This window comes from Acanthaster planci, linkage group LG02, assembly GCF_054643075.1.
Source record: "Acanthaster planci isolate LZ-2023a linkage group LG02, COTS_SCS, whole genome shotgun sequence".
In the NCBI taxonomy this organism is placed as follows: domain Eukaryota; kingdom Metazoa; phylum Echinodermata; class Asteroidea; order Valvatida; family Acanthasteridae; genus Acanthaster; species Acanthaster planci.
In genome coordinates, this window is record NC_141778.1 from 4,720,496 (window position 1) to 4,734,718 (window position 14,223).

At 40.4% G+C, this 14,223-nt stretch overlaps 2 protein-coding genes across 11 annotated transcripts in view; one reads left to right on the forward strand and one right to left on the reverse strand.

Annotated features, from left to right (window-relative positions):
* The window catches only part of LOC110975311 (phosphatidate phosphatase LPIN1-like), a 32,318-nt gene extending 20,527 nt beyond the window's left edge, over positions 1-11,791 (reverse strand). Inside the window, exons 1-4 of one of the 2 annotated variants that reach the window (XM_087132918.1) lie at positions 11,431-11,791; positions 2,737-2,967; positions 2,000-2,092; positions 413-1,248 (exon numbers count right to left, since the gene is read on the reverse strand). In XM_087132918.1, coding sequence (XP_086989044.1) covers positions 413-1,248; positions 2,000-2,092; positions 2,737-2,916 — 1,109 coding nt within the window. In that variant the 5' untranslated portion in view covers positions 2,917-2,967; positions 11,431-11,791. The remainder of the gene's footprint in view (positions 1-412; positions 1,249-1,999; positions 2,093-2,736; positions 2,968-11,430) is intronic. The other variant, XM_022227696.2, reaches the window with a different exon arrangement.
* Positions 1-14,223, forward strand: part of snrnp48 (small nuclear ribonucleoprotein U11/U12 subunit 48) — a 21,005-nt gene continuing 6,782 nt past the window's right edge. For 2 of the 9 annotated variants that reach the window (XM_022227652.2, XM_087132932.1), the window contains exons 1-2: positions 11,995-12,075; positions 13,723-13,850. In XM_022227652.2, the coding sequence (XP_022083344.1) occupies positions 13,728-13,850 (123 nt within the window). In that variant the 5' untranslated portion in view covers positions 11,995-12,075; positions 13,723-13,727. The other 7 variants (XM_022227651.2, XM_087132931.1, XM_087132930.1 and 4 more) reach the window with 6 other exon arrangements.

Sequence of the window (14,223 nt, forward strand, 5' to 3'; positions counted from 1 at the left end):
TGCTAGAGGCGGAACTGGAAGGTGAGTTCACACTCCCCCCCCCAAAAAAAATGGCCTTGTAATGATGATTGTTACTGAAACATAGCATGAAAGCTTAAAAAAATTATCTTATTGCTAGTGTATCACGCCTACCGGCCCTTTGCTAAGAACATTTGGCATCTTGTCAAAATTTACAACAGTGGTTTAAAACATCTGCAAGATAGACAAAAGCTGTGCTCAAGGACAAACCCTGGAAACAAATCCCAGCCTGTATCATTTCTAGGTTACTTGTACAGGTAAGTATAAACAAACTATCACTGTATTATTTCATGGTGCATAAAAAGTAGAATATCAAAATCAAGATTCACATGACCATAACTTCAAAATGCATACCGGTACAAGTACATGTACCTCTCCCCTACTGTGACCTTACCTCAGTATTCCTGGAGTTAGGTCCCCATCTGAGAGTGGATGTGATGGTACCTGGACTTTCAGCATCTCCTGACGCATGTTGAGCCAGTCTTCACTCTGTACCTTTCTTGGTGGCTTGAAGGCCCTTGTGGAGGCCCCTTCCTCCTCAGAAACATCTTCAATTTCAAAGATGGCATCGTCAGTGTCCGAGTGCTGCGAGGACGAAGTGCTGGACTCAGAGAGGTTCATGAGACGACGGCTGAGGGATGACTTCTCTGGGCAGCTGCCAGGAGGTGGTTTATCTGTCCGAACTGTTTTTGTTCCGCTACCCCTACGTTTCCTTTTCTTGGTCATCCTTCCCCGTCGGCTGGATTTGGTCTCATTCTCGATCTTCATCAGAGTTTCTTGGGCTGCCGACGAAGCAGCTGAAGTCCCGTTGCTCTTCTGGGATTCATCCTCGGAGCCGTTCTCAACGTCAAAGTCAGAGGATCTGATTGCACCTGTGAACTGGAGCTGTTTCTTATTCTTGCCGCGACCGATCTCAGTCTCGACTGTGATGGCGACAGGCTCGTCCTTGGTCAAGTCACTGATGTCCACGATCGTGTTTCCTGATTCAGGCTCCTTCATGGCCTCCAAGACACGCTCCGCGTCCCTCTCCTTCTTCTCCAGACACTCCGCTGAGCTGGTCCCCTTGCTGCTGGATGACATGTCCTTCCCAAGACTGGTGTCTGACTCTTTGCTGCTCTCTGTTTCACTACGGACATGGCTGGCTTCGGCGCGGAGCTGTTTCATCCCATCTTCCATGAGGCTGCTTGAGGAAAGCAATGGTGAGGAACACAAGTGGGCAGGCACTTTGTCCTGTTAAAAAAAAATTACACCACAGAAAGAATATTAATGACCAATTATAATTAACCATATGAAAAAAGGCATCACATGGTGTGTTTCTAAAATACACATGTATATCCAATCAAGCCCCTCGTGAATGGGCTATACATTGTTCCCAACTGATACCACAAAGCAGAAAACACAGGTACATGTAAAAAAAGATAAACATGGAATTCATGTATAAAGTCTTGAGGATGAGTGTGTCCCTATGGTTTGGGTTTGTAAATTATCAGTTGGTCAGGGGTTCGGCTATAACAGTCTAGTGAGGTTGGCGCAGTGTCTTTCCTCACCTTCCACCTCTGGGGGCCAGGGTTCAAATCTGGCTCAGTCCACTTGTGGATTGGGTTTTCAGTCCCTACCTGTGTCCATGGGTTTTCCCCGAAACATTTATCCAAGGTTTTCCTCCTACCTCTAAAACTGAACATTTCTTTATTGTCTTCTTCACTGATAATCATCCTGTAATTAACGCTAAATGAGCTGTTGGATGATCAGATATAAATAAACTGTTGACCATACATGAATGATGTCCTTGGGCAACCCATTTCTTTCCCACTTGCCTCTGTACCGGTAGTTTTAATGGGCATCAGAATTAGCTGGGGAGTAATCTAGCATCAAGAGGAAAAGTTATTCTCTTTCATTTCATGCTTCTGACATTGCAGATGAACGCCAGCATGACAGGCCAAATTGGCTTGTGACAGACTTTGCACTAAACATTCAAACTCACCTCAACTGCTGCTTCCTCGAGGAAGAAAGCTTCGCCATTCTCCCCCAGTTTCATGCGCAGATCCACTTGCTCTCCATTAATCTCAATGTATACCTGCATCATTATAATGATAATCATTTCCCACTGGGTACGAAAGTGCCTCCTTTTGTGAAAGTTGATCTCATTTCCTGCAACCTTCAGCTGAACAACTTACATGTATTGTTGTGACAGGTTATCATATGAAAGCATCACTCACTGTGCCATCAACTCCTTTGTCATGTTTGTGGCCGCAACTGTTTCATTTTCTTGGTCAAAGATAAGATCCTGGTGTTTGCCATCTTGACAACCTTTGCTCATCACACCATTCACTCTCACTGGACTACTGATGTTTCCACTTTAGTATCAGGCATTAACATGTAAGGGTCTATGATCAAATTCCTTGTGACTTTCCATGACTTTGCCAAAATCCCACAAAAAACACAGCCAGTTTATTGCAGGGGTGTGAGTCGCCACTTAAAATTAAAGCTGAAACCAGCTAGCAAATAGCTAAAATGTAAGAAGTCCCCATACATTTGTACACAGCAGGTGCACAAAAAAGATGAAATTGAGGGTCAACATTTAAACAAAAAAAGCTAACATCAGATAAAAAGCTGAATTTTCATACTTCTGTTATTGGTGCAGTACTCATTCTAACAGATTCCAACAGAATCTGGTGTTGGAGTTTGACTGGTTGGGGATCGTTAGAGTTCATCACTTACCACTTTCTCTCTGCTTCGAAGCACACCCATTTTGCCAAAACGAACGTGGAATGGGGAGCAGAAAAGCGACCCATCTTCCTGTTGTACGACAATCACGTCAATGGCTCCAGTGAGTGTGGCTGGGTTGATCTCACTGTAGAAAGTCTTGAACGAAGACAGAAGACGACCCACGTAGTTCATGGTGAAGCCGTCCTGAGTCCTTCTCTACATTGCTAGCAAAGGGAGGAGGGCCTACATGTATGGAGTGGCAAGAAAAGTACAAGAAATTAACCACAAATTATTAGCATCTTAGTGTATCATGATTGTGAACTACATGTACATAGTGTCCCAAGTGAAGCCAAGATAACTGGTTTGCCAACTTTTGATGCCAAGGGATCCAACATACTGTACATGTACAACACTGCCTAAAATTAGCTATCTTACATTTGTTTTACAATTAACATTTTCGAAACGAGTGGATTCGGCTTAGACTTCCATTTTGCTGGTTCCACTCAGATATGTCAGAGCTTGAACATGTGGTTTCACGCTGCTGGAACCAGTGAAACCAGAGTCTCAGCCTAATCCACTCGTTTTGAAAACACTCTACGCCTCATACAAGCAGCACTGCATGCTGGAAATGTAGGGTATTTTCAAGAGGGACGGTTCTTGTGACTGGAGCATTATTTACATGTCTCTTATTGACACTAAGCACTTTTTAACATACATGTACATGTAAACACTGTCTGAAGAATCACCTTCAGTGCACATACAAAAATCTATGTGTACAGTATGCTTGTCACACACATATACCAGTACACGTGCACCATCTATGTACATGTACGGTACCTGCCTGCACTGTGTTATCAACTGTACAAAATGTTCACTCACAAATCAAGTCATTTTAAATTCATGCATCATAAACAAAACTTCAGATGTAAATGTTTATAAATTACTCATTTATATGGAAATGCTGGTACATTTGAAGGCCTACAGTGAATATCCAGTTGCATGAACTAAACTGGCAGGTGTCTGGTTCCCATTTAGTCTTACTACTACCGGTAGACACCTTGCAAATTCTATAACGATCTTCATGAAAACAAACCAAAGCTTTTCACCACGTAGTTGCCAACAAAAATGAAACAAGTAAACTGATTTGAGCCAGTTCCTCAAAATGTTGTCTGATTTATATGATATCAGAATACAACAGAGTCTACATGTACATGTATACTCAGCAAGCTACCACGGTACATTGTACAAATACTGGTACATTGCGCTGACATGTGCACTATACTGTACCTGCATCCACTCTGGCTAGAACTTAGAAGCACCCCCAAACCAGCAAAAAAGAAACAGACTGGAGGGAAAATTTTAACTTGTTACTCAGCACACACACCTAAAAACTATTCACTGAACAGAAACTTGTGGGTTGTGCTAAATGTACAGTACATGCCGGTACATGTACATGTATGTACCTGTACATGTACTTGTACATGCAAAATGTACATGTACATGTACATTTTTGCACATATACACGTACAGGCATGTACTGTACCGGTACTTACATTCTGTGCCAAATACAAATGAAGCCCTGCTCAAAACATGGATGCCAGTATTTTTCCACTAAAGAACTTCTTTAGAAGCACACCACGTCTTATTCCTATACAGAATGGATTGTAACACAGTAGCAAAATGCTTTACTGTACATGTACATGTACAGTACATCTGGCAGCACATTTTAATTACCGATCATGCAGTCAACAGGTTTAACCGACCCTGTGAAAAAACAGGATCTGGTTCCAATAAAACCTGCAATTTACTCAAGGTACCGGTATAGGTACTGGTACGCATACATCGCAAAGAACATATTTATGAGTGCAATGCCAAGAATCATTCACCAAGCAGATGATATATGTGTACATACAAGTAGAATAAATCATTTCAAATGGCACTAAATAATTCAGTGACGCCAGAACAACTCACCAATCTCATGAGATCGGTTTGCTCAAACAATACATAACCTGGAATTGCCAACAGATTTCACGAAATAACCTCAATCTTTTCCTACCTCCATGACTGTACTAAAAATAGTAATAGAGAAATGACGACCAACTTTTTGATCAAATTCAAAACATCTGTCAGTTCATCATGTGATTGCGGACACAAATGACAAGGTCCAAGTCTATCCCGTTCATGTGCACACAACTCACACTTACGCAGAAGTCATGATGATGTGACCAAATTGTTTGTTCATGCCGATACTGCACAAACAAGCAAATTGATTTGATGACGATTATACCCGGTACATGTCAGTAACTGTGCATGTATACATGTACATGTACAGTACATGTACCCGGTACATGTACATGTACACTGTACTTGGTTCCAGAAATTTGAAGTGTACAGCACATCTCCGTCATTCAATTGTATTCTGTTTTTATGAGCGAGCACTGGCATGTGACTGGGCGTACATACTAGTAACTTGTATTAAATTCACCTTCCAAGATGTCCAAGATCAATTGATCACATACCAGTACATGTATAGTACTGTAGCAGAGTAGTTAAGGCCATTGAGTCTCCCGGTTAGAAGATGAAGGCATGCATAGGTTCAAATCTGTGGTCGGTCTTGAGGTTATACAGTTCACCTCTACAGACAGTCATATATATCATCCTTTTATTGTTTTCAATTAAATCCTACATTAAACAGCAGGATACTCGTATTTCACATTGTTTTCATGATTTGTCACCTTCGAGGATTTTTTCAAGTGACATTAAGTCAGCAACTGCACTACATGTACATGTACTGTATACTGTACCTGTATGGTAGGTCCTAATTCCATCTCATGAATCTTATAAGAATTCAACATGGTTACTGTATGTGCATGTACATTACTGGTACATGTACTTGTAAGCATGGAACTGATGAAGATTGGTCAGGATAAAACGGTCCCCTAAAACACTGCACAAGGTCTTCTGTTGTGCCGGCAAAAAGGAAAAAGTACTTTGGTACTGCTTTGTAGTCAAATATCTGTTATAGAAAATGCTCATCACTCAAAAAAAAAAAAAAATCCATCACAAGTACATGTACACAGCTGATCACAGCTTACAAAATGGGGCATGTACCGTACCCTGTAGGCTGAATATGCAAGGACAATCGAAGAGACCCAGTTCTACAATTTTCAACACAGTGCTGACAAAGCAAATCTCACATGACAGCTGGCATTTGAGCAGGAATGAAGGCCAAGTTCTACATGTACATGAGTACATGTACATGTACACTGTATGCTCTAATTTCAACTTGCAAAGGTTGTGACTTGGTCTGTTGTGTAGCATCCCCAACATCCCACGTTGCTTTTCTACAGAAGGTCAATGATATCAAATGAAAGTAATAACCCTCAAGCCTGCCCACTATCATGTTGTGATTATGTGATAATCACACCATAGAGGTTGGACCCAGCTCTTTGATCAACTGATTAGCCATAGCCATCACCACAATGCACACACTACTAATTAAGCATGCACCCATACAGGCTTAAATTTTACCCCCCCCAAAAAAAACCCAAAAATGAATGGGACAAGAACCATAAATAAAGAAGATTTATCTACATGTCTCTATACACTATAGAAAAAAAACTTGAATACATGTAGACATTAATAGATGTTGCACGAGTGCTGAAGCCTGCACGTATGTATTGCACGAGTGCTGAAGCCTGCACGTATGTACACTGTATGTACACATGTACTCATACAGTACCTGTAAGCATCCATGTGAAACAGAGTGCTCATAACATGAACATGAAACATACAGCACATTACTGTATCCGTACATTTACAAAATAGGTAGTGTGAAGAATAATGGGCATTCATAAATACCAGTATCTATTCAACAATGTGTAACGAGACCGTGTATTAACATTTGATAATGCCTGCTGCGATTTGATAATGTCCGATGTGTACATACATGTACATGTATGTAATGCCTACATGTGTTGGTACCTGGCAACGAAAAAGTTTAATCCATTCCCATTGGTCAAGAGTCTGTGTACGCTGCGGCACGCAGAACTCGCCACGAGTGCACCAAGTCTATATAAGGGAGATTTTCCTGGATTACATGCACAAGGAATACACCATAAAATGAATGGAGGTGTTTGGGAAAATGAAAGCAAAATTCTTGAACAAAATCCATGGAAATTTATCGTTTATTGACTTCTTTTGACTCTCCGATTAAAACAGTATTTACGAATGGGAATGAATATGTGCTTGGTCAGTTCATGGAGCTATTAAACACAAGGAGTTAAAACAAAGTCCCTAGACCATGATCTAATTAACTGCTCCGGTTGGCTCCATCGACAAAGCGCGGTTACCGGCCCCAGTGTTGAAGACCCTAGACATTCTTTGTACACAGTGATCGCCACCACCGGGTAGCTGGTAACCCACAGACTCGCCGTGTTCCACTGCGGCATACTGGAGTAAATAAATGGTGGAAAAGATGCACTAAGAAGATGCGCAGTTCTCTTCAGTAGTCCTCAGGAGTCAGTGAGAGTTCCCCACAGATGACAGATGGGTTCGAAAATTCTGTATCTGCAGGTGGTTATTTGGCAAAAGTCAGACGTTTTTAAAGTCAGTTATGACATTTTGCAGTTCTGGCGGTACAGAACAAATACTCAAAATATGAACTGCCATATTTATATCATACATGTAAGTCGCAATACTAGTGTTTCTTACAGTTAAAAGAAGGTGGAAACATGCTGCAGAAATGCATTTGACATAGGGAGGTTTCATGCCTGGCCAATTGTAGCAAATGACAGGAAGGATCTTCCCATGTTTTTGAAATTTTCTCTGGACCAGACCTCTTTCAGTTTTCTTTTCGCATACTTTTGGAGGATTTGTGTTCGTTAGTGATTCCTTTTATTGTTTAGAGAAACATTTTGGGGACGTAAAAATGTAACCAGACTTTCATTATCATTGGAATATCAGAACAATCACTACAATTATTGAAATTTAAGTCTCCGATGAGGGTGGTAAACTTCCGTCTCATGGCGGCCACGTTGAACGTGCAGAAGTGTTAGGGACACGCATGCATGGTACCCACAATCCTTGGCAAATGCAACTCCGAGCATTCCTTATACATGTACATATAGCCTGCAAGCGGCATGTAATTTGTTTTATCTTTGCAGCATGTGCAGTGCTGGCGGTGGCCATTATTGATCCTTTTGACATGTTTGATCTCTAATACTCCTTGTGTACAATAGCTCCATACCATGGTCAGTCTAACATTGAAGACTGGCTCAGGAGAATGAACCTTGTATACTGCGGCTTGGGCATTAGTCGCGACAATTCCCCTGAGCTGGTCTTAAACGTACATTTAAGACTGGCCAAGCACACACATTGTAAATGTATTTATTCCCTTATTAATTTAAAGCTAATCTGAAGAGAGCATCCTTCTCCGCGGTTACAGAGCATTGACACAATGTACATGTATGTATGTACATGTATGTATGTACATGTAACACGTACCGGTGGCTCGCCTCAACCTTAGCATTTATACATGTATCGGTATAAATTCTAGTACAAATAGTTGCCGGCTACATGAAGTACTATGCATTCTTTAACATGCGTGGCGGGCCCGTAGTTACATGTATAAAGAAACATTTACCTGTTTGAAACTGTCATGGATAAAATGAAGTTTAAAAACATTGTGACTTTTGAGTGTGTTATTTATCAATTGTAAATTGAGCCCACATTTCCTTTGGATAGAGTAACTGTAACTAAAAGGGCAGTTTAAAATTTACATTCCTGGCATTTTGCCAAGGAAAACGGTTAGCATACATGTACATGTACATGTACGTGTATACTGTATTGTGTACCTTGCTATTCAAAAAGGATTGTAGTAAATATTTCACTAGCAGATTCAAGGTCCATATCTGGTAGGCACAATGACAGGAATTTCATTAAAGGTGGCAGCTGGATCTGTGCCAATGACTTGGCAGCAAGCCAAATGTCAGTGCCGTATGCATTATCAGCTGCTTGTTGTAGTAGAAATGGCAGAAATTATTGTAGTGCACTGTTGGTAAATTATATACATACACATGAACCACAGAGCTACCATGTTGAGAAACCTTACAACATGTATGCCAATATCAGAAACAGATGAAAACCTGATTTACAAATGTTGCATTTTCTGATGGATGGATACATGTACATGTACGTTATACAAGACACAGGTTCTACAAGTTCAGCCATACAATGTTATATTCCCTTCCTGCAGCATTTCTAACGGCTATAGGCAAAAAAAAACCATGAAAACAAACCTGATTTTGCTCACTGCTTTTGGAAATAAGATCCAACAAAATATGTGCAAGCCATTTTTGGATTACAAAGAGAGAAATCAGGCAAACTTTCAGGATAAATTTGGCAATATTTCAGAGAAATACATGTACCACAAGTACATGTTCAATATGGGTGGGAATTTGAAAAACGTTTGGAAAACTTTCCCATACCGTTTGAATGTTTAAACGTTTAGCCAACACTTTACAGAGGACACCGCCTGTCTCGGTGTTTTCATGTGCATGTAGTTCAACAATGCATATGATTCAACCAATGTAGATTGATGTTACCCAGACACTTAAAGCAAGCAATCTTTATTGTTTTGAAATCTACTTTTTCTCTCAAAAGGTGCATGGATACTGCAAGGATTACATTTTACATGCCAAATTGCGTCAATCAAAACGTCTAACCTCTATAAGGGGTGGTTACGTTCAAAAGTTTGGGAAAATCTGTAAACAGATTTGGAACTTATTTCGTTCAAACATGTAAACGTCCCACCTTTAATGTACAAATGTAAGTTTATGTACACAACATTTTTCAACAGCCTCTGGTGTCAAAATTACTGCAATTTCATTTAATCTACATTTCATGAATTTCATTTCACACAACAGAAGCTTTTATCAAAACACTGTCTTCAAAAAAGGCGACAATATTAATTTCTTTTCATATTGTACATGTATCAAATTACAGAACCCTACACGGCCCCCTACATGTACATGTATCAGGCCACTGAATACTTCACCAGTACCTTCAGAAAATAGCCCTGACAGCCCACATGTGCCTCACATGCAACCCACTGGTAAAATCTGGGAATTTAAATCCTGTACAGTGGGGTAAGCACATGATGTTTACATGTACAATTTCTTTGTGTTGACACACACCAAGTACAATCTCTTTGTGGTAACACACAAAGCAGAAAGCCCCCCCCCCTACAGGTGATCAAAGGAAAAGAGGTGTGTCATTGTTGTGTCCGGTCATCCAATCAGAGTGAGGCATGCTGGCCTTACCCACTAAACAGAGATCACACCATACCATCACATCACACCATGCATGCCTGTGGCTCCACTGTACAAACATTGATCAGTCCGAGATTACCAGACAACCTCATCATGTGTTTTCCCCAGTATACATGGTACTGGTATATTGGTAAATACTTGTACATATGTATAAATTAATTTGAGCAGTCTATTCAGTAGCTTGCAACTCTTTACAGAAGACACAGATATGATATTACATTTACAGAGATTACAGAGATACTCATGCAATATCTTGTGAATTTCAAAGATAAACTTAATTTGCAGAATTACAAAACATTTGCCCTGTGGATAACATGAAAATGCTTTGCCACAATGGAATTGGAATATTACATGTTTTTTCAGCATACTGTATTTCAGTTACACAAGTGTTTGTAAACAGCTTTCTGTCTGCTTTTCCTTACTTCCTTTGTGGAAATGTCTGACCCAGATACTTCCTTGTATTAACACCAAATCCAAACTCAGACTGAGATTTGTCACGTCCATCAACTGTCAGTATGATATCATACCTCATATATTAAATAATGCTACTACATGTACTTTAAAACATTCAGGCATAATGTCAGGCATATTTTCATTTGCATGGCACTTCATCAATCTGGAACAGTTAGGGCATGTATGCGGAAGTGAGTGAAAGAATGGCTCACCAAAGGACCCCAAAAACCAGAGCAGGCAGATACACATGTATGAATGTTGGAAATGGCATGGCACATTGACAGGTGATTCTTGATTATCAATATTACATAATTGTGTACAGTACTTCCATGAAACTTTGCGAAGCTCTTTGCCACAGATAGGCCCTACATAAAAAATGTGAAAGATAAGATTCAATATTCATGATATTGTGACAATTTATTCGTGATTCTCAAATGGGGAAAATCAAACTACATGTACATGTACCAAATGCTAGTGTCACTGATTTTCATTCTGCAGGCCTGCTAGATTTTGACCAGTGTTACACTAAAATCCAAAACAATGAAGTAACTGTGCACATTTTCTACACAACGGGTAGAAATTCTAGAATGACTATTTCTTTTCAATAAAATTAACGCTAATTCAATTAATACTAGCCTGGCTCCAACAGGCCTAGGCCTATGGCCAGTTTATAGCAGTGGTCAGATATTTGTTTTGCAGACGTAGGACTAACTCATGTACCCTGTTCATGAACAGCGATACTCCACAGTTCCCAGACTGAACAACAAAGACTTATGGAACAACCAAAAAAACTGGCCAATAGTAGTTAAGACGAGTTTAGATATGGGCTTTAATTAGGCCTACAATCATCATGACCCATGGAGGAAGGATTTTGCTGACAATCACATGGCTGGCGCTGGCCAGCATCAGAACATAGGCCTACCTGGAGAGAGCTGAATTGATCGTTTGAAGCTAAATACAGTCACACTCCAGCAGGTGAATACGATTGAAGGAATAACCACTTGAATGTCCGGAAATATCCTAGTGCCAATTAGAGGGGAGTCTTGTTCATGTTGTTGTTCCACCAACTTCAAGAATGACAGTACTAACTACGCATACTACAGTACACTGTACATAGGAACATGTACGTATGGTGCAGCTGGCGAAGTTCGTTTGTACTGTGTAGGCTTACGGTGGACGTACAGTACATGTACACTGTACATGTAGTTTTAATCCAATATGAAAAGCTTATCATATCAGCATGCGCGATCATGACGATCGACAACCATCCGGCCGGTCACGTCACCGGCGCGCGGTTTAGCGGGTTTACGTCAAATCACGTGCAAATTATTAAATCAGGTGACACTGCACCACATTTCGAACTCTCTTCTGAAGACTTTTTGAACAGAGAAAAAAAAACGTCTCTATATATTTACTAAAATAATACAAAAAATACTAATAGATAATAATATTTCCATTTTAGTTATTGACTTTTGATATGCTTCTGTTAAGACTTTAATAGAAGAAACAGCCTGAAAAAGGTCAGAATGGCGCCCTCCCACAGTTTGTGTTTTTTGGATCGTAGCAGGTGCAGTTCTAGTTACACAAATTACACTAGGCCTATTATTATAACTGGAACCCAAAAAAGTTAAATTATGTGGTACATGGTTCATGAACATTCCTATCTATTTAAAAATGAGACTAACGTTAATTTTGTCAGGTAGGCCTACTACTTAGCATAGGAGTAGTACTACTGTACTGGTAAGTAGTAGTGATTGTCGGTCATGGGGCGAGTTGGTAAGGGGCGAGTCGGTCAGGGGGCGAGTTGACCAAACACCGTAGTAGTACTACTACTAGTCATGCTAGTACTACTAGGGCCAAGGACTACTGCTACTACGCGAACATTAGCTACGGCAGTGCAACCAGTACTACTGCTATCATGGCTACTGCAGTACTGCTGCTACAGTACAGAGCTAAGCTAGGGCCTAGGCCTACCATCTGACTATGGCATGATGGCTACCCAGCAGTACCCAGTCATGTCATACAGCATGTGTAGTACCCTAGCTGAGTCAGTGGATTGCATTGTGACAAGGTGACTAATGTCCAGGGTATACCTAAAATTTATAAAACTTCCTCCTGCAATGTGAAATTGTTTTCAATGGTTTTTGGCTTAGGCCTTGGGAATACAAATTTTAGATTTGCATCCACCGCCCCCATGGTTCAAAACACCCTGCCGAAAAAGTTGTTTGTTATTTCCCAAAAAGTTAATTATTTTCAGAAAAATGCAGGAATAAAAAATCCATTTCAAATCCTAAATCCTAAATTTAGCACAACTCCACGCTTGTAAACGATCTACGTTCTAGTACGCATTTGCACATGCGGGAAATGCATAGTAACGGACCGCCCCTTACGCATGCACGGAAAAGCCGTGAAGAAGTGGGCGTTGGCGTGAAGAAGTCGCAGATAAGGCCGTGTCTGAAACAGGCGTATAGAGCTACAGCTATATAAGACAGGTCTGTTGTTCGTACGTCTCTACGCATTTCCAATGGAGCAAAGACCTAGACATATAACTGACGAAATGTGGGCCGAGCTTTATTGCAATGAAAGCCATTTAACAAAAGCAATAATCATGTTTGTGTAAAAACCGTCACCTACATTTCAGGGCATGTTTGATGGGGATTGTATATTTGGGGACCCCGTTTCTTTAATGGAAGAGAGATCTACATTTTAACGTTTGGATTCACCTTGGCAGATGACTGTGACATCATCATGCCCAACAACTGTAGGCAGGTAGGGTTGATATGAAGAGAGGGTAGGGTTTTCAGTTTTAAGGGAAATTACGAGGGGAAACTGAGTGTTTTAAAACATGACACATTGTGGATTCAAATTTGGGTGGCTGGTTTGTCAATGGTAAAATCACATTTTCTCATGATTTACCAATTGATTGAAATTTCCAAAAATAGGGTCAGTGCAATAAAAGGAGCATTGCCATTGGGTTTTTTTTGGGGGGGGGCTGACCAGTTTTACAAGATTAAAATGACAAAAAGGGAGGGGTCCCCGAATACACAATTCCCTGTTTGGCCTTGAAAAACCTCATACCCCAGGTTGCCTCTGTGGGATTGAGTTCTGTGTGTATACATGTACATTGTGGTGAAATGGCATGTACAATGTACAATGTGCATGGTGGCGCAGTTTGTGTTTGGCTGTGCAAATTTCTGTCATTTGTTTATCTCAGGAAAGATGGATGAAAGACATCAGAAACGCCAGGAAACTGTTGATCAGCTGACGGCATTCATCGATTCTAGTCACCATCAACTTGATGAGCTACTCTCTCGCTTACAGTGGGACAAGGAAGATATACTGGTAAGTTGCTTCATTTCTCTGTCATGTGATACTTGTAGCCGAGAAGTGAAAGAACACTTTCATGTACAAAACATTACAGTCCCTGACCTAAAAATGAGGATTGGAGTTCACATCATGATGTAAAACTGTGATTTCCAAACAAGAAAGTTGGTTGTATTGTGTTCTCACTGTCAATTATAAAAAAGTGCAGTGAAGCCCGTCAGCTGATTTCACGAAACTTTCTGCAATGCCAAAACTTCACTTATAGCACATTTTATTGCATGCATAGGACACATAAATTAGGAGCAATTTCACGAAACTTACACACTACACTAATTCTGTGATTTGCACAACAAATTATGGCATAAAAATAAATGTGATGTACAGACAAACA